Below are 25,265 nucleotides of genomic sequence, written 5' to 3' on the forward strand. Positions count from 1 at the left end.
CTAGAAACTTCATCAGCCCTTTTTAAGTTTGACTTCCTGCTAACTTTTAATGAAAAAAAGTACTTCTCAGTGAGGAACACGGAGTAATTTTGGAAGCTGATGGAAAAAAATAGTAACAAGCTAAGTTAATACTCCTTTCATGTGGATTTTTAGGGATGACTAGATCAGCTATAGTTGGGATAGCTATGCATTTGGTTTGTCTTTTCCTGACTAGCCAAGACTTTTAGTTGGGACTAATTAAATCAGTACGACCAAACCGGAATTTCATGCAAGTATTTAGTGAAAGTAGCTATCTGGGGGCCACGCAAAACCCACAAAACCATCCCCGCCCCCCCGGCCTTGTCTCAGGGTGGGCTCCACCAGCTACGCCGCCTGCTCTCTGCGCAGTGAGGTTCACAGACAGCATCAGGCGCCGCGGCAGCCGTTAACGGCGACTAACGGCCGTTGGACCCGCCTTAGCTGAGGAGCGGGGCGTGCCGCATGCAGCCGCCTTCCACTGGCGGCCGCGGGGGCGCGCGCGCACTCGCGCGCTCTCGTTCCCGCCCCCGCCGCGGCTCCACGGGCCCGCGAGCGCGCAAACGCACGAGGCCGGGCGCGCGCACCCGACAGGCAGCCAGCACCGCCCCCTCCCGGCGCTCGGGCCGCACCGCGAGCGTTCCCTCCCGCAGCGCTACCGCCTGCGCGCAGGCGCGGTACGCGAGTCCCCGCCCCCCCTTGGCCCCGCCCCCTTCCCCGCTCCCTGCGTGAAAGAGGAGGGGCCGGTGTGCGGGAGGGATCCGCGCACGCGCGCGCCGCGCGGGAGCCATGGCGGCGCCCACGCTGCCCACGCCGCGGTACGAGCACGTGGGGCCGCACGGGCCGTTCCGGGAGGTGTACGAGCCGGCTGAGGACACCTTCCTGCTGATGGATGCTCTGGAGCAGGACGCCGCCCTGCTCAAAGAGGCTCGGTACGCGCGGGAGGAGGGGGGAGGAGCCTCTGGCGGGAGGCAGCCAATAGGGAGGAGGGGGAGGGGCGGGGCTTCGGGGCGGTGTGAGCACGTGCCGCTGCGGGCGTCGCAGGGCCGGGTGGCGGTTGGGCCTAACGGCTCCTCCCGCTGGGGGTGAGGGCGGGCGGGCCGCCCCGTTCGTGCGGCGCGGGGCCTTTTACATGCGGGGGGGAGGCTGTGGTAGGCACCGCGGCGGGTTCTCCGCGCAGCAGAGGTTTGCTGCGGGCGAGGGGGAGGGTTGGAAGGTAGTAATCGGTGGATCTGTTGCGCAGCTCTCTGCTGCGAGGAGAGCTGGTTATTACTTTAGTGGCCGCTGCGAGCATCTGAGTGTGGTAGGAATGTTTGCTCTCTGCGTCTGAGCCTGGAAGAAGCTACAGAGATAATGTAGCTCCTCAGGTAGCTGCCCACTCTTGGGAAACATTACCTGTATTTTCCCGCTGGAAGTATGTTTTAAAGATCTGGTAGAAATGTGTAATTCGAGCCCAAATGTGTGATAATTGGGTTCTATGGTTTTCATCCTTGCTATTAAAATGCATAACTGTAATAAATACTATAGGAATCAGGCAAAGAGTTAATCCTGTAAGTGTGTATTTTGAAATAACCTGTTGCTACTCTTTGCCCAGAGTTGCACCAAACTCCTGAATTACTCTGCACCCGAGTTCTGCTTCCAGTGTGTGATTTTGCACTGATCTCTTCAGACTTCTGTTGGAGTTCCACCTTGCTGCAATAAAAGTAGTCTGTACTGTTGAAGTTGTGTAGTTAATGGAAGTTTGATGTTAGGTTCAGGGTAAACGTACGTGTTTCCTGAACAGGCTTCTGATAGCCTGGAGTTGCCTTTATCCTGTGGGCTCAAGTGAAGAGCAGGCAATCACGAACGAGATCACACAATGCGGGCTTTGAGGATGGTGTGATCAGTAAGTATTTCAGCATGTTTGGGTGAAGGGCGCCTCAGCAACAAGTTATGTAGTGCTGCCTTGATTAGTCCTGTGTCTGTTTGGTGGAGATGCTCTTAATGTTACAAAATAATGTGTCCAGAGCTTTCTCTTTTTAGAGTTGAGATCTGCCTTGAAATAGGATCCGGATCTGGTGTGGTTTCAGCGTTTCTGGCTTCCATTATTGGATCCAATGCACTCTACATGTAAGTATAATAACAAGTTGTTGCATTCAATAGTAAAGAGTATTTATCACTGACCATCTATTTTTCACTTTCATGTTTTTAAAACTACCTTTTTCACAGAGAAGTATTAGCCTGATTTTCCAGGATGTTGAAATCAAAGCAAAGAGAGTCTAAACTACTTACTTAAGGTTCTGCAATGATTAAGTAGTGGTGTAACTAGAATTCAGTTTTCCTGCTTGTTAGATAAATTGGCCAGTATAGACTTGTTTGCTGGTTTGAATCCTGAATTTTAGTCAGTGACTAGTCTTACAGAGTTCTGATGGCTTGACGTTAATTGGTTGCTTTGATGTTGGCAGGAAGTACGTTTAATGTTATTAGAGACTGTTATGCAGAGATAGTATTGAGAAGGAAATTTTACAAATGTGTCACATTTTCACATACTTCAACTTTCAGACAGTCATGTTTGAGTTTCTAGTGCGTGGTCTGTTTTGTTTGAAAGCAGAAAAAGTCTGTTTTGGCCTCATTTAGGAAAAAACAAAATTTTGATACAACCTTAGATATGTAGAAGAACATGTGATTAATAGATACTTCTGTTCATCTACAGATACAAATACAGCTCTGCATGTATGTACAACTTAACTGTATCAGCCTTAATGTTCATTTTTCATAATGTTTATATGAAGCTGGTGACATGAGTGTGCAGACAAAACCACCTTTTTCAGAGTTCGGATGATGATTATTTAATAAAACTTACTAGCAGGTATTCTAAATTTACAAGTATTATTTTAGAAGGTAGACTAGGTTGTCAGATAACTTGATGTCATCATCAGAGAGCAATTTAAACTTCATTCCTTCTTTCAGATTTCACAAAATATTCTCACTAGGTTTTGAGTAGTAGAATTTGGAACTATTGTTTTGGAAAGTATATACATAGATTATAATAATTTTCTCAGGGTTAATGACTGCTGTCTTCCTTACCCTCACAAATGGATTTTAAATTTTAATTTCTATTGTGTTTGAATTATTTGAATTGAAAACTGTTCATTTAAAAATAAACTTGATTCCTTGTCTAGTAAATTAGCATTTCCCTTTATTCATACTTTACTTTCTAAAATATGTACTATAGATGGAATGGGAGTTCCTGTAAGCTTTTTCTTCGTAGATTTATTATATTGGGAATAGGAGAGGAAGAAATAACTTTCATTAGGTACTTTAAAGGTAGTGTTAAGTGGTTTAGCTGATTATCTGTGTTTTTTTGTTTTGTTTTGTTTTACAGGATGTTTTTTGTTGTGTACTTGCAAAGTAAAGGATATTGGAAAATGTTATTTGCATTGAGAGTACTCATTAGTTAGCATACAGTTTCCAGTATTAAACTTCCAGATAAAGCAGTCAATAACATTTTGCTTTAAGATGTACAGATATCAACCCTATGGCAGCTTACTGTACACTGGAGACAGCTCTGCTTAACAATGTTCATCTTCAGCCAGTAATTACTGACTTGGTAAGATACGTGTTTTTGTAATATTTCTTAATTTTTCTAGTACTTACTAGAGATTTGCCTATAATCATCTCAGATATTTACAGGAATATGTTAATGAGGCCCAGGATGTTTTGTATATTATGCCAGTATTATAAAACATATTGTTCTTTCAGAGGTATGCTTTAATCCATAAGCATTCATATATCAAAATTGAAAGTAATCATAAAGTCTAGAAGAAGAACAATTCCTTCAGTAAATGTCAAAGATTCAAATTCAGTCTTAATCCAGTGCTACTGAACACATGATAAATAGCTTGCTTTCTAAAACAGTATTACAGAAGACTGGTGAATTTATCCAACTTAGTAGTAGTTCTCATACAAGACAATCTGTAACCATTAACAATTTATTTAAAATTTTTATTAATTAATTACTAGTTATCTTCTACAGGTCAATTTTTCATTCATATTTATTTAATTTTTAACAGTTGGCAACTTAATGCCACAAACTTTGCTCTTTGTGGGTTTAGTTTTGTGGTTTTAAGTTGGTCTTTGTGCTGCTTAAATTGATAAGCAAATATCTAGCACTATAGAACCGTATTGTTACAAAATGTTTGTCTTCTGTATGTATCAAAGAAAATAGCCAAGGAATCATCAATTTCATCTGTATGCAGGTCAAAGGATTGTCACCAAGATTAAATGGGAAGGTTGATCTCCTGCTGTTTAATCCACCATACGTGGTAACACCTTCTGAAGAGGTATGGAAAAATAGACTTGAAATGGGAAGTAAAATGGGGTTTCTGCTGTTGGAGGATACAGCAAATAAAATAAGTTCTGATATGAAAACTGAGCTTGCAGTTGTTCAGTAACTTCTCCTTAATTTGCAGTGTTTTTGAAAGGTAGTAGAGGGTGTTGTGGATCCAGTAGTTGTAATAGAACTGTTTTCAGTAAAAACAATTTATTACAGTAGCTTATAAACACTAAATTGGAACAAGGATCACTAGCTGCTACTTCTCAAAACATAATTTCTCCATCCAGTATAAACAGCATAAAACTCTTATTAATAAGACTTGGTAAGCTACTCCTATAGAAGACTTTCAATGGAAAATACAGTTTTTCAGCAAAATAAGTATCGTCTGCTTCCACAGATTTCTGACTCTTTCAGAACTTGACCTACAAAATACACAGAGAGTTTACTGGCCACCTTCCATTTAGCAAACAAGAGTTCACAAAACATTACAAGAAAATGTATATAATACATATGACACTGCAGCTCTTTGAGAGTACATGTAGCATCTTCATCTTGCAGAAGGAAGTTTGGCAGTAATTTTGCTGCATAAACTAATCTTCTGAATCAAAATTGTCATATTTCTAATGATAGATGCCTAAGGATAAAGATTATGGTGATGTTTTTCTTCTAATTACCATTGACATATTTATCATTCTGTACTAAGTAAGACAATCTTTGCTTTAACTCTTCCCAGGTGAAAAGTCATGGAATAGAGGCATCCTGGGCTGGTGGCAAAAATGGCAGAGAAGTAATGGACAGGGTTTTTCCATTAGTAGCAGACCTACTTTCAACAGGAGGATTATTCTACTTGGTTACAATTAAAGAAAATAATTCAGGTGATTGTTTTTCCACAATTCTTAAATGTGCCAACTAAATTTAGAATCACAGGATGGTGGAATTTAGAAAGGACCTCTGGAGATCATCTAGTCCAAGCACGCTGCTCAAGCAGGAAAATTCAATGTAGTATATAGGTTATCAGACTTTTGATGGGTGAACAAAGTGGTATGTAACATCACTTTAATATATGGTAATAGCAATTACTGAAGACAGCATATATTAAAATTGACGTAGAAGCTGTTCAGTGTAATTCTTCAGGAATGCTACAGGTAGTTTTTATGAGAATGCTTCATATAAACTATGCCGACCTTCACAGAGCCTCATGCTTTTCTTCTTTAAAGTTATGTAGAGTGACTAATCTACAGCAGGACTTTTGCATAACCTGATGCCTCTTGAAATCCTTTTTCTGAATGTAAGGGCTGTGTACTCAGTGTAGAATCCATTGGCATTAAGAACTCTCTTATCTTGTTTGGAGGAAACAGTAATAGGTAGGTTCTAAGCCCAACAGCTCTGCAAGACTTTAATTCCAAGTGTGAAATCTGGCAATGTATCTTTTCCTGAGTGAGGTAGCTAAGCCAGGGCAATCCTTTCTCACTAAAAAGGAGTGTTGGGGATGAGGGAAAAGATGTATACGCAAAGGCAAATAGCCTTTATTTTGAAATGAAATCTGTTTCCTTCCTGACCTGTGTAGAGAAAAGATTCAGTGAGCTACAGACTCACTCCTGACCTAATATTTAATAGATACACATTGTGAAGTAACTTCCAGATTACTCATTCACAGTTGACTAGGCAGCTTTTGAGAGAGGATGTGATGAATTTCAATTTCTTCTACAGATTAGCTTCATAATTGAACTATTTGCTGCTAAATACTATGTTGAAATGCCACCAATGCACAAATACCAAAACACAGTACCTTAGTAGAAAGTAAAGTTTGTGTGTTCTTGATAGAAGACTACTTTGTACAAAAGCATTCTGAAAAGGAAAGATGATGGAACTTAGAATCTTTGCCTTGTAGCTAATGTTTGGCAAATATTTTAGCATTGCCTTTTATAGGTGATTCAAATGCAAACTTGGTTGTAACACTGCCCTTTTAATTTCAGATGAAATTCTGGAAATAATGAAGAAACATGGCTTAGAAGGAACAAGAGTACTTTCCAGGCAAGCAGGAAGAGAGAGGCTTACTATTCTCAAATTCAGGAGGTCTTGATAATGGTTCTTAGTCTTTTGGATTATCTAAACATACTGGATATGCAGAAAGCTGTTCTCAAAACAATTTTTTAAGCCAGGATTTTCACAATAAAGAGTACCCTCACTTCCTGGCTACTGTAGTACAAGCTACACAGGTGCAGATTTCTTTTCTCTGAGAAGATATTCAGGAGAATAAAATGTATGAGATATTGTTAAAAAGATGAGTTACTGAAAAATTGGATATAAAGTAGAAAAACAGAATAAACGTTTCCCTCAAACTCATTTTCTGGAATAGATGCTACTTCCTGATCACCAGATGCATATGAAGCTTTCCTCCTGCAGCTCCTGCCACCCTTTATAGTGCCCACTGTTTTAATACAAAGTTACCCCAATAGTATTAGACATGCAGAGCAAAGAGTAGTCCTAGTCATCTCAGAAAGCACTTTGCTCTACAGCATGCAGCACAAACCATCAGTCTCAATCCAGTTTAGGTATTCAGCACCACTAGTGCCATCTCTGAAAGCATTCTCAACAATGTTTAAAGTTTGAACAGCAAACTGAAGTGGTGTTCTGATAAACTGTTAGCTGTTACCCAGCTCGTTTCAGGGTACTAAAGTCACAGAAGATTTTTTGGAGAATTTTAAAGACTATTCCATGCAAGACTTCAGAAATAAGTGCTACTCTATACGTACCAGCCTGCAAGCATTAAGAATTCTTCCATGGGTAGAACTAACCTGCCAAAAACTTATCTAGGTGATTGGGAAAAAAGTTCTGTGTATGTAAGATATTTAACAGGATAAGCGCTGTTAACAGAGACAGGTGACTACAAACCCTGAAGATTCCAGATGTTTTGCTGCAAAAGTCAGAAGTAGCTTCTCATATTTCTTTGTCTCACATAAGGTGTTCTGTATACTATCCTGAGGAAAACATGAGAAGTAGTAGATAGATATCAGGTGGTCTGTATTGGCAATTGTTTTTACATCTTAAGGTCATCATTCCACAGGCTGGAAGACTACTCAAGAGCAACATTGCAGCCTCATTTAAGAGCAATTAAGAACAGCTAATACTTCCCTTTCAGTAACTTCCCTGTTTGTATTTGATTTATATTTTAAGTTATGAAATATCTTATTTATAACTGTATTGATATTTGTATGTATGTACAGGATGAGGGTCTAGATAGAAGACTCGAGCATGGTGCATATTGACTTCAGTGGTATATAGAGGAAGTCTACTGCTTGGATCTATTAAGTCTGAAAAACCATGGTTTTTTATGAGGGTAAAGCTAGAACTAGAGACTCTGCTCCTTCTGAATGGCTTGTCTAAGGAACATCAAAGGTGAAAATGGAAAGTGGTCATCTGTGAAATAACTTATGTTCTTCACTGGCAAAGACCATGGAAACACAAGTTGTAAGAACAGAAATTTGCTTTGCAACTGGTCAGTACCGAGAAGTCATATTTCAGGTTGAAAAACTCTTAAGTCTAGAACCTTACTGGTTTGATTGCAGACCCTTTGTTAAGTCATACTATCTTTATTGTTCACTTTTCCTTTAGATGACTGTTCTTATGGAGAGGAGAAAATTGCTCAGCAATTTACTTCATGCAGGATTGTGCTGTGTGAATGAACTGCTCTGTAAGTTTTACACTGGTAACAGCTTTAGCCAGCAGAAAGCTAGGCTGCTTTGAAGAAAAGAATCACATCAAAAGACAGTTTTAAGACGCAGACAAAGCACATAACAGTTAAACTGCAAGCTGAACAAAAGGGAGGTTTAATTAGTCCATCTAGTTCTTAGTTACAACAAAAGAACTAATTTAAAGAGCAGTAATGAAAGGAAAAAATGGGCAGTCATCTGGCACAACAGGTCACAACACTTCAACAGCATGTGTGGTTTTAGAATACATCATATAGGGCAGAATAATCAGAAGAGGGAAAAACACTGGACTATCTAGCAATTGGATTTTTGGACAATATATCTGTATAAATACTGTAATAAAACTTGAGTCAGTAAGTGTCATGCTGTTGGCTGTAATTTTAGTAGAACAACTGTTCAAAGTGCAATCCAACTTAAAACACAGATGAGTACTGCAAGAACTGATTCTGATTCATCATCCTTGTGAAAACTCGGGACTACTGAAAGCAAAATTATAAGGACTGAAAAAAGTAATTTGGCCTATCTGTGCACACAGAGGTCTACATGAATGCTCACTGTTTTTTAGAGTACACCTATTCCTTTCTCCTAGAGCATGAGCAAAGAATGAAACACTTCATAGAGAGTTTCAGGAGACCTGTTCCTGCATTCAACACACATGAGAATAAGCTGCATGGCAGATACATGCTGTCTATGTAGGGTCAAACTTGCCAAGAAAACAAAGTTTCCGCTCCCCTGGACTTGTATTCACCAGAACTGAGACAAAGGCTCCGCAAAAGGCTTTTGAGTAGGCAATTTACAAGGTCTACTATGTGAGTTTAGATAGAGAGCTCTTTTTTAAACAATATTTGGTCAACAAAAATTCACCTTCACATCAATTATCTAAATTGAAAAGACGTCATTTGGAATAATGAGTGTTTTTTTGAGACAAATGATACAAGAAAAAAAAATAATAATTCCAGAGTTTTAGTATCAGCAATTACAAAAACAATAGAACTTGCTCCTCAGTGCGTGTTTTCTGTTAGCCTTTTTTTCTCCTACCAGTTTAATGTTTCCCATTATCTCTTTCTCAAAAAAGATCAGAGAAATTTCTGTTCTGGAAACTGAGCGTTCCATGTAATTGAAATCCAATTACATTCAATTATGAACAGCTTTAAAAATATTTTTTTAAGCCCTCTTTTCCAACTTCGAGAAAATATTCAGCATCTGAAGATCAGCTGATGAAGTAAAGCTAACTGTGTATGCAAAAAAGTCATGATCTGAAAATTTAAACTATTAATTCTGAAAGTCTGTCACACAGAGGAAGAGATGATAATCCAAAGAATACAGAGACTGATAAAATTCATCTATTCTTTACATTTTATTGACCTTTCCAAGAAATCTAGCACAGAACAATACCATCCAACTTAGAACATATTACTATGCTACTGCTGTTAAAAAAAAAAAAAAAAAAAAAAAAAAAAAAGAAAGAAACATGAAAAAAATAGTGAAATGCAGACAACATTAGATTCTGATATATCTGTCACGTTCAGTTAGCAAACAAGTCCTGACTGGACAGTGGAAGTACAGTGGAGATTCAGTGACAGCTTATTTGGCAGATGGTGAAGACATTAACTGAAATAATGAAAACACACGAGTTGATCAGTGTGCATGTCTTCTCTTTAAATCCTATCTATAATAAGTAGGTAGTCTTTTGCACTGTCATGCAGGAATGACTTTGCTCCCTCCGTGCTAACTTGGGCTTTGGCATTCTCATATTTTTAGGTTGCTAGATGGCTGAGGTTTTTTGAGAAAATCAGACTGTTAAAGGTTAAAGCTCAATTTATAAACATCTTAATTTAGATCATGCTGTGTTTAGGTTTTATTCTTTAATACAAAGTAATCACCTTAATCCCATGCGCTAAATTTAATGTATAACAGTAATATCCATTTTTTCCCTAAGAGGAACTATAATAAATGTACATTTACTATAATCAAAAACTCAATTCTTCATACCAGCTATGGTAAATCTATGTGTATGTATATTAAGAGGCATGATCTGACTTAAGTGCATAACTCCATGTCAGAATATAGCTAAAATAAGAGGTTTGAATCAACTATGCTGTGGCTTAAACACCACTTTTTAGACATAACTCTGCATCACTTCTAAATTTTTAACATACCGTAACACTTAAAAAATATACAAATTAAAATAAATTATTCTTATATATTTCTTTATATCAAAGAAGAATCTTTAAACTTTTACAAAAAACAGTCCAGAGGTAAATATGGATCATATCCCACTAGTCAAGAATTCAAAGTAACTGACATTATTTTAAAGAAGTAATTAGCTTCTTTCAACATACAGTTTAAATGCCTCCTCTTCATTTACTGGTTAGCTTATAGAAAAGACCACCGACCATTTTATTTCAGAAAAACGTCTCTCGACAAAGCGGACACGTGGATTTGTTGCTAGATGTGAACCATTTGTACTGAAAAAGAACAATTTAATATACAAACAATCAATACCAACACTTTTATTACAAATAATCAAGTATTACTTGCCAATGAAGATAATTATGATAGTATTTACTATTTTTTAAAAAGGGGGAAAAAAAACGGAAAGGAGTACTCTTCCGTCTGGGGATGTGTGAGTATATACACACAATGCGGTGGGGGACCACACCCACACTGCATGAGAGAAATCTCATCCAGTCTCATTTTAGGAGAGTAGAAAATGAATGTTTTTTACACACAGCAACAATTTTCCACTGTATGGCAATACAGTCACCAACCCGCTCCAGATATACTCAGTAACCATACAACCAGTGTTTATAATGACCTGGATATAGTCAACTGTTAAATACCAAGACCAGCTGGGTTTACTGAAGAGCATGCTGCCTAAATTAAATGGAGCCTTTTCTATTCCCCTATACGAGCAGATGCATCAAGATACTGTTGCTACACCCTACGTAGATGTAACGGTTGTCTTGGCGAACAGAAAAGGGATAGATACTGCTTGTGAAGTGCAGAAATCTATGTCTCATTCAATGCCCTTACAGCCTAGTATAAAATCTACGCAAAACATTTATGAGTTCAGTTCATCCCAGAAAACTCCATCAGTATAATGGAGAATTGATGGTATTACAGTAAAAATGCCTGTTTTAAATTATTAATAGATATTTTGCCTACTTAGACATAGTTTAGGTACTTACCAAACAGGCTGAATGAAACTTTTTCTTGCATGTTCTGCAAGCTTTTTTGGGAAGAGAATAGTTGGAACCATGAATGACTGAGAAACAGATCATGCAATCTTCAACACCCTCAAAACGTTTATCCACATTATTTTTCCACAAAGACAAGCCTTCCATAATACTTCCATTCTAACAGAGAGAAAAATAGCTGTTAACATCAAAAAGTCCCTTCAGAATATCCTCTGTTAGCCATAAGCATATGAAGGCAACAGGGCCCAAAGACATTACATGCCATATACACATTACCTGAAGATTTCGTAATCTGAAATTACATGCAGTTTCTGCTGTGAGTAGTTTACAAAGCCAACACATGAACTACAGAGAAACAGAACTATGAACTGAACTAAGAAACAACCCTCACAATGAAAAGAATGCATTTAAGAACATTTAAAAAAGGTGATTTTAAAAATGTCATTTCCCGTTTCTTATTTTTTTCTTATTTTTTTTCCTAACTACATACGATGTAATTTCAACCACTACCAGTCTTCTGGAGAATTTCACATAGTCATTTTTTTTCAAATTATAGTTGAGATAGCATTGCCACACACAGCAGACTCTGGGCTATGTTTCAGAAGATCTACATTCTCAGCTTTGGCCACAGATTTATTATGACTTACTAGACAGCTAATTCTACCTCTCTGTTTCACCATCTGAAGAGAAGTAGGTAAGAATGACCAATTCTATAGCACACTGAGTTCTACTGATGAGATCTGCTATACAGATCTAAATGATATTATATTACTAGGGTTATTTTTCTATCATCAGGACTTATTTACATTTTCAAAACTAAAAGCTTCCTCTAAACTCACCTGATGTGTAAGGTAAGTGCTCAACTGCAGCATCCAATTGCGCCATTGCTGAACAGCTACACCAACCCTCTTTCCACTTTCAACTGTTATGGATCCCAGTGGGTAATTTGATGGAAGCTGTATTATTAGTTCTATAAATATATCATCAACTGAATAAGTAGCAATGACTTCCCGTGCAGCAGATCGAGCTTTTACCTGTGAAAAAAAATGAAAATATTAAAGTAGTATATAGCTCTCTGATTACAGAGTTTTTATCTCTTGTGTTTATATATATGAAACATTTATGCTTCACTACAGATATATTTTTCTTAGAACAGAAAAACACTTTACTCAAAGCAAATAAAGATTGCTAAGATATAGGTGGGCCTAACAAGAAATTGCTATCCATCTCTCAATTGAGTGGCTCATTATATTTTTCAAATTTACTAGAAAGGGAGCAGCATACCAACAGTGGCATCTTTCACTTACCTCCTCAATTTCTCTAACATCCAAGAAAATCATCCTTCTAATTTATTCAGAACACAGAATATTAGTAAGTACCAGCATCAACTTAATACACTGATACCAAGCTAAACTATGTTCTCATCAGTCATTTGAAATAAGAAAAATACAATCATACAAGACCCTGTATTACAGTCTGGTTCTCAGAAGAAATACTTCTTTAAAGGTCTGCAAAATTCTCAAATAAAAAAGGACACAAAGTCTTACTAACCGTCATGCCATTAAATAACTGGGTGCTAGTCTGTACAGAAGCTATTTCCTGTGAAGAAAGCACGCTGCTGACATATTTGCTTGTAAATTTATCTACAACATTGAAGACACGTTTCTCACAGCTATTCCACCACAGCCTAACCATGGCTGGCAAGTCTTTCAATGTTATATGATACACAGAGCAAGCCAAGTGTGGTATCTGAGATGACAGTAGTCCTGTACCTGTGAGGAGAGTGGGGAAAAAAAATGTTGTTGAGATACTATACCATTAGTAACAAATGTTGGTTCTTCCACACCACATACAAAAATGTTGATACCATCCTCACCATGGTAACCAGAACTTCATTTATATGCCCCTTCCATATTTGATACCATAACTTCATAGTCTTGTTGTTATTCTTTGTTTTTCAGACTAACACTTCCAAACTGGAAGCTCACCTTGCAATTTAGAGGTGCACTATAGATGGACTACCAGAAATCAATAATAATTTTCCACAAATGACAGAAAGCTGACTTTGGAGGGAACAAGCAAGGAGATATTTGGAGCTTATTTGAGGTTTGCAGTATTCTGAGAGTGTACAGAGAGATAAGGCAAGTCTTTTCTTGGGACATTTTGTCAAATAATTCCCCGAACTTCCCCATTCCTTTCTCTCCGTTACCCAAATAAGCTGTTCTGCAACACAATGCTATTCAAGCACAAAATTAAGAAATGAAATCTCAGCATTTTTGCTCACGTCTCTAGAGGGATATAAAATAATTTCAATGAAGTAACTTTCAAAAGTAATTCTTCATGTTTCTCAGCTAGAAAAAACAGGTAGTTTATTTTCTATCATTATGGTTGATTAACTCAAGTTCTTCTGAACCATGTGATGCAAACAGACAATTTAACAAGTTTTAAATGTTTTGAAAAATCTTACTATATTAAAATATTTATTTTTTGCTTCTGTTTGTATATTAAAGTTTTTTAAAACTCTATTTAGCATCAAAAAAACCTAGAAACATTTGAGAAGTCCCAGGCTAGACCGTATTTTTAATATTTTAGAATTTTTGCATACATTTAGATTCAGACAATGCAGAAATAATACTTTGTCACTATTAGTGACAATCTGTTATTAAAGCATTTCCTTCCCCCTCCCCAAGTTTTCTGTTCAATAGTTCTAATGTGGCTAAGCTTCACATTTAGGAAAGACTGTCAAAAATTTTCATATGTACGTAGGTGGGTGGGTGGGTGGCGTTTCTATAGAAAAGATCTTCTAAATATGTATTTAAGTAGAAATGTATATTTAAGCCTTTGAAATATCAAAACTCGCAAATGCACAAATATCAAATACATTTTTACTAACCTTTAACATTTAAATTAAGTTCTTCTGTAAAGAAAGTTTTTGTATCCTTATTTGGAACTTCAGAAGTCGGCCCAGAAATGATAGGGTTTTCAGGCATTAGCCTGAACAAATGATAAAGCAGTTTATTCAAGCTTTTAGTTCTTCTCAGGTATTGTGAGTAGAGAACTCGCAGCTGATTGGACAAAAGCAAAAAATAGAGGAAATTTAATAAAAATTAGTTTGTCCTTCATATGGTACAGATATGTTTGTGTAGGGAGGAAAAGCAATCCTGTGGTTTGAAATAAGTGTTTGTTTGGGAGGATAATTTAGCTCTCTGCAGCCTTCTCAGTGATTACAAAATTAGAAAATGCAGCAAAGTTGTTTGAAAAAGTAACAAAGAATCATCTGTTAACAAATCTTTAATCATTATTACTGTAATACTACCAGCCCAAATTATCACACTGCATAAGTCTAGTTCTGTTGAAGCTTTTAGAATACCACTAATTCTAGAAGCCAAATAATTCCATTAAAAGGGGGGGGGGGGGGGGAAAAAAAGTATATACCTGGGAAGAAGCTGCTTTGAAGAAAGTTAACGTTAACTTCCAAGTGAGAAGATATCCCAGAACAAGGCAGAACTCATCACTAAGTGGCTGGATAACTGCAAATTCTCCAACTGGAATGCATTCTAGAATGTTTTCTAGCAGGAGTTCTTGAGTGGCCAGGACAGACATAACAGCTGCGGGAGGTGATCTATGGAAAAATATTACCTCGCATAGTATGCAAAAAACTTCAGTAGAAGATTAACTGAATTTATATTTACAGGGTATCTACCATCCTATTAGTACAAGTGTACATGTAGATCAAAGGGGTGTTTTAATACAGGAAAACTCACTTCCAGATTTGCACACTAGTGCTGTATTCTAATAGTCCATTTTTTTCAAGTGGGCAATTGATCTCTTTACCCCCTGCAAGAAGAATATAAACTGAATGCTGATCGCTTTATCTGAAAGGATGAATTTGGTCCATGTCTGAGCAGCTTTAACCTATATCATGGAGTGCTGGCTTGCTTCTGCGTTTGCCAAATCACACTAACAAAGCAGCTAGTGAACAATCTATCTCCTAATCACTGGATGCGTTTGGTTTGCATTTTGCATTAGATTAAAAAGACTTTAACTCCATAGTAAAACATACTTTTAGTTACTGAGCTAAGATTAAAAATAAATAAATAAATTGTAATATCCCCTCTTGAAACTTTACAGTATCCCCTCTTCAAACTGTAGACTGTCTAATTTAAGCTGTATAAAACACTTATTTTGGAAGTCTTCACTTTTATTTCAGTTCATGGATAAATTCACCTAAGAGGATTAATCCATGAAACTAAAGTTAACTGTACAGCTGGGAACATGCTGAATTTAGCAGTTCAATAAAAATCTCTCAAGATTTTACAATATATAGGACATATGCTGCAGTTACTCTAGTAACTATACCTAGAAAACAATTGCAAATACTGGTCCAGTAAATAGTACAAAAGCAAATATAAACAATTATATTACATAATATCGATGTTTATGTCCCTTTTGTCATAACCATGTCATTGTTACTCTTAACATCTCCTGACAGACTACTACTCTGCTGTAAATATAAACCCATAAAACAGATACTAAAAATAGGGAAAACAGTAATGAAAAATAGGACAAAAAAATCCATACAATGCTGATTCCTCTTCTTCATCACCATAAGATTTGAGATCTTCATCATCAAACTTAGGCAACTCAGGCATTAATCTATAGAGATACACGGGGAGAGAAAAGAAAAAAAAAACAGATTCAATTTTTACTGACTACATATTTTGACACAAGTAATGCCTAGGTCATTGCTTATCAGTGTCTATGTTATTGATAAGTAATAACCACTAATATTTTATTGCTTAACAAAAACACAGAACCTTTAATAGATACGTTACCATTGTAGACTTGGCTCTTAAACGACGATGGCCGAAAGAGCAAATAATCTTGCTTAACTGCTTTCCAAGCATTTTAAACTTTCTAAATCATGCTAAAATAAGCTTCTCTATCTCAGTGCAAGGCCATTACCAATGTCTCAGTACAATAAAAGATGAGAGTAAGATTTTAAAGCTACCATCAAGTCAGTTGTCTTACAATCTGCATTTAGAGCCATCAAATGCACATACTAGTTTTCAAAATCTGTATTCTATCTTTTGGTATTAGAAATAACCAAGTTTACAGGAATACTAAGTATTTTTCTTCACTTCATTTTCTTTACCAAATTAGTGAAAATAAGGGATCATACTATTTGGTGATATTTACAGTCCCAGATCAATACTGAAACATTTCTGTTTACATTTTAGGATGAGTGTTGAAATAGGGCCTATAAATAGGTAGTTTATATTGATAACTAAGTAACTATGGTACTGTTTCACCAGAAAATAAAATCATATTTTCAGGTACTGTAGTAGAATTTCTCAGTACACAGTTAGTCTACTTTTATAAGTAAGCGTAGTATTCATAGCCTTAAATAACATACTCCGACACAGAACACAACTTGCCCAGTTAACAGTTTTCTCCCATAACAAAACATTACTTTGCTAGACACACAACTGTAAGTGAATTTTCTAAAACACATTAAAAAAAAAAAAAAAAAAAAAAGTGGAGTGAGAAATTTGTTGATTCTTACTTATACAACATGTGGTAGACAGAAATCTGTACAGGTCTTGCCCGGAAGAGCAATAATGGAGATAATGTGTTTAACAGAGTCTGGAGTTTATCTGGAAGATTTGTTTTCTGGCCTGCAACAAACTTTGCTGGCAGTTTATGGTTTAACAACTGGTCCTTCGAGATATACGTTAGAGCTTCACCCAAAGATGTTAATACAGAGTTCTGAAAAGCACTTTCAGATGCATTTTTGGTTTCTCCTATTTAAAATGGAAAAAAAAAACAAAAAAAAAAAAAACAAAAAAAAAACAAGTTGCGATACAGAATGCATGGATATCAACATTAAGCAAGCTTAACTAGAAACAACTCAGACTGCACTTAAAATATACCTAATCTTAAGGGTCACAGAAAGTTAACTGTAATTATTAATTAGCATAAAATTAAAAACATGGCCTATCAAGTTCTATTTCTGACTGATCTGACTTATATCATATATTCACTATTACTGTCCTTGTCAGTTACCATATACTTGCCTGTGACTTTCACCAATAAGGGTAACAGCAAATTGTGAATTCCTTCAGAAAAGAATTCTTTCCATTCACTGATCAAGTTCACAGGAAGGTTTTCAATAGTTTCAGGAGCTGCAGCTTCAAAGTAAACACTAAGGGCAGATGCCAAGTCACAACTGGCACAAGCAAAAAGTTGCACAAGTGGAAGATGATAAAGTGAATGGTTTTCACTTGTTGTCTAGGAGAAAAAAAAAAGAATTTCTTCACCATAAATTTGTTTTAAAACAACAGTTGCTTCACATTCATATTCTACAGAGAAACAAATAAAACTAGAAAGTGCAATGTCACAAAAAAAAAAACTCAGCTGCAAGTTGGAAACTGTAAGTTTGAACTGTAAGTTAAAAAAAAGTTTAAAAACAATCTGTATTTTTTTTTTTGAAGTTATCACAATGAATTTCCAAATCTCACCAAGAGTTAAAATACTAGATTGCTTTCTTTATATGCCTTTCTTTATGATAGAAGGAAACTGCCACCAAGTGGATTCAAGTAGAAATGTACGCATATGTAGCTCATCAAGTAAGCCAAAACTGCAATACAAAGTGCTCTCATTTTTCCCTTCCAAATATATGAAATGTATTAATACATCATGTTTCTATCTTCAAGTCACAGAAAGAAATGGACAACACCTTACTGTAAATTGGAATTATTTAAGGGGCTGTCTGTAGATTTCCTCCCCACAACCTAGCTCCTCCCTCTTTATTTGTCCCAGACAATCACTAAATATTAAAAATACTCCCAAGCATTTGATCTATGCAAGAAGTTTTTCCACAGAAGTTAACTATTACTGTTTTTTAAAAAGAAAACTAAGCATACAGGCACATACAGTACAAGTAAGATGAATCCTGACATCAAGAAAAACCACATGGAAGTTTCCAGCTCTGATGATATTTTCCGTTTTATTGATGATCTGCCTTTTGAAAATAAAAAATCATGCTCCCTTGGAGTTAGACTTATCTCATCTTTTCTATAGAGGCAAACCTCAAACTCAAGAAATGTGTTTTGCCAAGAGATGTGTCTGTTCTTCTACCCTACTGAAGGAGGGCACTGCAATTTAATAGCAGAGACTAGACGGTCAGAGATTCTCTATCTTTATTTGATTTCAAAGTAGTCAGCTGCGCACCTTGATTTCTTTTCTGAGAGTTGTTAGAATTTAAGTTTTGCGTAATCATTTGGGTATTGATAGACTGATGACGCTTTTGTTCAGTCAGTTTTATACATCATGTTAGACTTCAGCTTTACAGATTATCTTCCAGCATAGAGATCCAGAGCAGAAATATTTTAAAATTATTCTCTAATTATCAATACCACTAATAAACATATACTACACCAGAGATGCAACTTCATCTCAACATACAGAAAAGGCTTGTGCTTTTATGCCACACAACCATTGCCAAAACTCAATGAAAAAGAATTCTGTCAATCCTTTCTAACTTTCTATCAAATGTTTGATAAACTGAGATGACTACATCCCTGCCTATCCAGAGAATAATCTAAAGAAATAAGCACATCAAAACTGGAAACGCAACACTGATGTGGTATGTAAAATTTGGTTTTACTTCCATATTTTGTTGGGATAACTTTTTTAAAAAATATCTTTGAAATCCTGAACACATAGTTCATTCTTCCAAAGCACTAGAAAGTTACCACAAGAGATGGAAAAAGTTAAAATGCTTAAAACCATCATGTTCCAAATTCTATCTGAATCATTACTATTACTCTGATTTCCATTCTTCTTGGTAACCCCTGTGCATCTTTTGAACAAATCTGATTGCTACTTAAAACAGTTTCTACAATGCTTTACTGTGCTATCCTGATATACACCTTTCTATTTTGTAAAGATGCTCATATAAAAATAAAGCAAAATTTTAACATACTACATTCTAAGATTTAGGATAAAAGGTCTAGCAAGAGAGCACACTAAGATAACAACTGAGGGTTTGTTTGTTTTCTCTCCAAGGAGGAGATTACAATGAAAAGTAAGCTAGGAAAAGTCAGTCTTGTAGGCTCAGAGGGCAGTAGCAGAATGCTCTAAGAGGAAATGTGATGGTTAACAATAATCTCCTTCATTTTACCTCTAACCAAGCCAACATGGAGCACATGATAAAGTCCCATTCACTGTCAGCCAAAGGAGTTGTAGAATACTTCAGCAACAAAGAAAGGAAACGGATCATCTCTATGTTGAAAGCCAGCAACTGAGCACTTGTTTCCTTCAGACTGCTGCAATAAAAATACAACTGACGTTTACATATCTTCATGTTGAAGGAACAAAGTACTTGTGTTTTTACCTTGCTGCTTCTCTTCGGAGGAATTAGTCTTATACTAAGCTCTGCTCTATGTACTTTTCATACCCTTACTCTAACTTACATGGTTTGAATCCTACATTAACTAGCAATCCTAACTTATATACAAGCTAACAGACACAAAACATACCATCAGAAATACCTGTTCATTTGCATGTTACTTTAAAACATGTTTTTAAAACATGTATTTAAAACATTTAGAACATGCATTTTATCTCTACTTGTACAAGTAAAAAAATCGTACAATTTGCTTACCAACATAGTAACTCAAACAATATACTTAGGTTATTTGCAAAATTTAGCAATTTTAACTAGATTAAAAAAAATTTTTTTGTATTACTAATAAAATGACCAGTTTTCAAATATAAGACTTCAAATGTCCCAATCCAGTACATTATTTTGGGACTATGTTATGAGGATTTTTCCTCACTATGCTCAAGATAGATGAAACTCAGATAATTTTCACTCCTTGCTGGAAGCTAAATTTTCTAAGTTACATTTTCAGGTCCAGATTTTTTTTTTTTTTTTTTTTTTTTTTAAAAGACATTAAGTTTGGCACTCACATTTTTTTCATGCTACTTGCATGCTTTCATATACCCACTTTCAAGCACTACAGCCATAGTCTTTAGTAATGATTTATCAAATACTTAAATACAGGTATGTCAAACTGAGGGATCCAGTTTTACAAAGGCTTAAAAATGCAGTATTAATGTAGCAGATGTCAAGTGTTTTACCAAAAAAAAAAAAAAAAATGTTGATTTTGCTTGAGTTAGTGGACCATTCTGTATTTTTAAATCCTTTCCCCCCCAAAAAAGTCAAAGTATCTCAAAGTTGCACCCACCAGCTAAAAAGAAAGCTGTCTTCATTATCATTTTTCCAAGATATTATGATTTTTAGTATTCCAGGTAGTAAGCGATCACAATCAATACTTCTGTCATTCAAGCAGGAGTTCAAGATGGAAAGACACCCGAATGCTCCTATAATAAAAATATAATGTGAAAAAAAATAATAATGCATGTGCAATAGGTTTTAATTATCAAGACAAACATTAAAAGGTGTGTTAATGGACTGGATCTTTTAATCTGTATTTAATGTTAAAATATTAACATTATAACGGATATACCCAAATCTTTTTCTTTCAATAGTTCATCCAGAATTTCCATTATTAAATCAAAAATACTACATTCAACCAAAATTAAAAACAAACAACCCCCACAACACTAGATCTTATTCACTGCAAACTGTGAATGTCAATACTGCCCTGAAAGTGTTAGTTTTCACTTTCACAATTAAGTACAACAGCTGTATTCTTTCTGTTCATCATTTTTACAGAAAACGGCATGCACTTCTATTTCTTGGAGAACAAGGACATTTCTCAAGTCTGATGACAAGAAACTGAACACTGTTAACAGTGCACTGTGTTAACACGCACTGTGAACATGTGCATTGCAAAAAAGCTCACTTCACGTAAGCAGCAATGCAATGATTTACAAGAACTTTAGTAGCACTTTCATGATTTGAACAAAAACAAAAACCTGAATGGTCAACCCACACCCTAGATCACACTTAGTAGGAAAATTTGGGTATATATTTTCTGATCAGCAATCCTTGGGATAATGACAAGCAGCAGAAAGAAAAATATGGTCTCAAGGTATGGACTGATTGAGCACTCCATGACTAAGGAATAGTGAAAATTCATTTTCCTATCTTCCACTTTAAATTTCACACCTACATTTGGCTGGTTCAGTGGTTCACTCAAAAAGACAGGAAAGGTTAAAAATCTAAATCTCAAGAACAAGTGTTAGGAGAACTAACACAATAGAAACAACCCAGACTTCTCTCAACTGCTGAATAAAACTAATATTTAGAAGTTCACACTTCAAAGACACCTATCTGAAAGAAGTAACCTGAAAATGTGAGGACACTGCCTACTGCAGACAGATGCAATTTCAAATTGCTACAGATAGTTTCTTCAGTTTAACTTCAGAACAGTATTGTTAAAAACACAAATCAATTTCAAGTTTTATATAGCCTGATCAAAAAGGGTATGTGTAAGAAAGCATGAAAGAATGAAGAGAGTGACGAGCGGGCTTCCTGTTTTAAACTGCACTTAATTCAAACATATGGAAGAACTCTGTTCTGAAGATTCTTCTTGAAAAGAAACAAGGTTGTGCAAATAAATAGGTTTTCTAAAGGACACTCAAAGTAATATTGTAACATCCCAATCACCTCATTAAATAATTTTTCAAAAGCTGTTACATGTGGTACAGCATGTTAAGTCAAAGCTGCTGCATATGCACTGGAAGATTTACTCAAAAATTATCCATAAACTTTGAAAAAGCTCCTAGTAAAATATCTAAAAACAATCATGATGCCACCAGCTGACAATACTTATGTTTCTATACACACTATAGAGCCTAAATGTTTAAATGAAATTTCAGTACCTACAGATGTCAGTGTCTAAATCATGCAAAGCAAGCAATAAGTAGGGCAGTATCAAAATTGTTTAACAAATTAAATCCTTCAGTTCTAATTTTGTACCAGGCAGTGTAGCTTAAGCTTAATAACACAGCAAATCCCTGTGCCAAACACTTTAGAAGAAATGTATGAACAACTGCAAAGGTGTTTCTTCTAGTAAAAATGATATGATGTCTTAAAGGCAAGCATTATTACAAAATAACGTTCTTAAATTCTAATGAAGTTGGATGAGTTAAGAACATACTGACCATCAGTATTAGAGAGCTCTGTCTGCTTGCAAGTCATGAGTTTGGCCACACAGTCGAAGACAAGTTCTTTCTTTTCTTCCTCAATTAAAAACGATGAGAGACACTGAAGTGTATGCAATCTGCCCTCTGTTAACGGAAGAAACCTGTTCACACAAACACAACACCAAGAATAAAACAAACCCCCAAATTCACTAATAAACAAAACGTCAGTTGGTTTATAATAGTCACAGGACTACAAAATATCCTGTGATTTAACTAAACCTATACACTAAAACGATTTTCACTTTTACATACTATGCATATACATCCATACTAAAAAAAAAAAAAAATCAATCTTCAGATGCCATTCTTCAGAATCAATACCACTTAACGTTATCAACAGCTGCAATATAAACAACATTATATAGCCTGTAGTATTAAGATACCCTTCACTTGTTTTAAAAAGTTGTTTCATTCCACACGATCCAGTCTTTCCATCACAGATCACTTTAGCCATGGTTAAGGACCACAATCTTCCATGTTCCTCCGATCTTAAAAGGAAGAATAAAGACCCTGGTTAACACACACAGTTGCGTAGTTCACCACAAAAGCATTGGTACGAAGTTAGAATCAACACACAAGGAAATGTGGTGGCACTAAACAGTTAACTGCAGCTTCAAATTTTGCACTGCATAAGGAGCTGTATTATTTCAGAGGTTTTACTTGTTCATGCATACCTATCAAATATTGTTTGATGAAGTTTAGTTGTATTACTAAGCGTATTGAACTTCTCATATGTGATGTGCATTTCTTCTAACATATGCAGATATTCGAGAAGCAGATAAGGAGGATTCTCCAATTCTTCAATCCATTGTAATGAGTACAGCAGTTCTGCAACTAATTAAACAACAAAAGTAACTACTGAATATATTCAGCGCATATGCCAAAAGTTTCAGAAGTTTTAACACATTAAGTAGTTGGCATTTACATACAATTTCAGGTGCTTTAGAGCATGAATTGGATACTGCTACTGCATTGTAATACACAAACAATTTACAATAATCAATCCTAGACGTACAGGAGATTTTAAAACAAAACACACGTGGCAAGGACTAACTCTTCTCCAATCTCTTACTTCTTGCAGATAAGGCAATCAAGATCTAAATTCAGAAAAAATAAATCTAGTGTTAACAGTTAACATATGGCTTCTTTATCAACTCACAAAGACTTAGATGAAACAAATACACTTCTCTTCATAGCAAGATTTTGGAAACAAAGAGCTAATTTCATAATTATAGGTCTGATTTAAGAATTTGAATATAAGCATTCCATAAATAAACAAGTTCTGCTTGGTGGAATTAAGAGAAAATACTGCCTCAAAATATTTTTGTGCTCAGGTAAAAACTTTCAAGACATTTATTCGGTGGTATAGATATATCCTATTGCCCACTGATGCCAATGCACTGCAAATATTTTGGCAAAGAATAACTTTTAAGTTCAGCATAAATTCAAACGTTAACTTCAAAGTTCTGCTGAGACAGCATGCATGTAATCACAGAAGTCCTAGAAATACAAACACTGTACTTAAAGTATGAGTTTAAGGCAAACTAAAGCAAACAATGTAAAGGATGAAAGGATGATTTGTGATATTTATATGCCAAATCTTTACTGTTCATTTCAAATTACCAATTTTGGTTGGATTATAACTACTATAAAGTCAAATTCCTTTAAGTTGTAGCATTGTAACTTACATATATTGTCAATTTTCTTTCCTTCGGCATCATCACATCCATGGAGTACACCATTTTCCAACATAAACAGCACCATTTTACCTAATAAGGCTGAAGTACACAGGTGGCCTGAAAGTTTTGTTGAGCCGCACAGCTTAACATATGATCCCAAACGCTCACAATTCACACTTAGCCTTCCTTCCAAAAGAGGTTTATGCATCCACTGTAATATGTGCATAAAAAAAGTATGAACAATTAGTAACATTTTACTATTATATGCAAAAGAGTTATAAAATATTGAAAATTCATAGTTACTTAAAAAAATAACCAAGACAGTCAAACTACCACTGAAAGCATAATAGTAAAGATGAGCCATTCCTATATAAATTCAATTTGTATCAAATTTCAGCAGTTAAATAAACAAATGCACAGAAGTAACTTGAAACTGCATTGCTGCCCGAGAAATAAATATGCATCTTTAGAGCTCTAAATATCTTATGAAAGGTACAAGAAATACGAGGGTTACTGAAGACTGGTGGTTGGACATGGAAATAATTTCCTTTCTCTCCATTCCACATATGCCAACATTTTATTTACAGTCAGCAATTCATATTCCTCTGAAGATATCGGAATCCTCTCACAAAAGTAATCTTATAGAAGACAAATACAAGAACACCCTTATGAGGCATATTCTGTTGGACTTTAATTCAGAAAGTTAGCGTTAAATTTCTGGTGTTCCACGAAGAAAAGGGTATTTTCATAAATTCTGACTTCTTTCAGTAGTACTCAGTGGGGCCACAACTATACAGTTTTTCTCTTCCAGCAAGAGAAGTGGCTGAAAAGAACCTCTAGTCAGACATGTGTATTCATAACCACAGTGCTGTGTCAAAACAGGCACGTTCATTACTCTAAAAGCCCAAACCTTCGAGATAAGTAAGATCAACTACAGCATCAGTTACCATTTTCCTACCTCAGTGGATAGGGACTCATGCAGTTTCTCCCATTCAGTTTTGTTTGGTGTAATATGCTCAACATAAGCTCCCACAAGATATCCAGGTAGTCCTTCAGCTTCCAGCAGCTTAGATAACAGATCACTAACTGTGGAGATCAAAACCTGCAGGCTGAGAAAAGGGCAAACATTGCAAGTAAGTTCAGCACTATCCAGTAAAACCAA

At 35.9% G+C, this 25,265-nt stretch overlaps 2 protein-coding genes across 5 annotated transcripts in view; one reads left to right on the top strand and one right to left on the bottom strand.

Annotated features, from left to right (window-relative positions):
* Positions 1 to 757: 757 nt before the first annotated feature.
* N6AMT1 (N-6 adenine-specific DNA methyltransferase 1) lies at positions 758 to 6,518 on the top strand. Its single transcript, XM_062598141.1, has 6 exons — positions 758 to 947; positions 2,038 to 2,124; positions 3,514 to 3,604; positions 4,254 to 4,337; positions 5,064 to 5,205; positions 6,307 to 6,518. The coding sequence occupies exons 1-6, from the start codon at positions 805 to 807 to the stop codon at positions 6,411 to 6,413; spliced, it is 654 nt and encodes a 217-aa protein (XP_062454125.1). The 5' UTR covers positions 758 to 804; the 3' UTR covers positions 6,414 to 6,518.
* The window catches only part of LTN1 (listerin E3 ubiquitin protein ligase 1), a 36,056-nt gene continuing 15,474 nt past the window's right edge, over positions 4,684 to 25,265 (bottom strand). Inside the window, exons 15-32 of one of the 4 annotated variants that reach the window (XR_009961042.1) lie at positions 25,062 to 25,212; positions 24,113 to 24,314; positions 23,099 to 23,258; positions 22,808 to 22,912; positions 22,383 to 22,525; positions 20,498 to 20,633; positions 19,429 to 19,573; positions 17,321 to 17,534; positions 16,810 to 17,047; positions 15,825 to 15,899; positions 14,679 to 14,865; positions 14,137 to 14,308; positions 12,795 to 13,015; positions 12,083 to 12,277; positions 11,235 to 11,402; positions 10,386 to 10,511; positions 6,120 to 6,178; positions 4,684 to 4,752 (exon numbers count right to left, since the gene is read on the bottom strand). Coding sequence is in view for 2 of the 4 variants with exons in the window: in XM_062598110.1 (XP_062454094.1) it covers positions 10,449 to 10,511; positions 11,235 to 11,402; positions 12,083 to 12,277; positions 12,795 to 13,015; positions 14,137 to 14,308; positions 14,679 to 14,865; positions 15,825 to 15,899; positions 16,810 to 17,047; positions 17,321 to 17,534; positions 19,429 to 19,573; positions 20,498 to 20,633; positions 22,383 to 22,525; positions 22,808 to 22,912; positions 23,099 to 23,258; positions 24,113 to 24,314; positions 25,062 to 25,212 (2,575 nt within the window). In the remaining 2 variants the exon portion in view is untranslated. Of the gene's footprint in view, positions 4,753 to 6,119; positions 6,179 to 9,381; positions 10,512 to 11,234; positions 11,403 to 12,082; positions 12,278 to 12,794; positions 13,016 to 14,136; positions 14,309 to 14,678; positions 14,866 to 15,824; positions 15,900 to 16,809; positions 17,048 to 17,320; positions 17,535 to 19,428; positions 19,574 to 20,497; positions 20,634 to 22,382; positions 22,526 to 22,807; positions 22,913 to 23,098; positions 23,259 to 24,112; positions 24,315 to 25,061; positions 25,213 to 25,265 lie in introns of those variants that run through there. The other 3 variants (XR_009961041.1, XM_062598126.1, XM_062598110.1) reach the window with 3 other exon arrangements.

This window comes from Rhea pennata, chromosome 1 (genome assembly GCF_028389875.1).
Source record: "Rhea pennata isolate bPtePen1 chromosome 1, bPtePen1.pri, whole genome shotgun sequence".
Taxonomy (NCBI): Eukaryota; Metazoa; Chordata; class Aves; order Rheiformes; family Rheidae; genus Rhea; species Rhea pennata.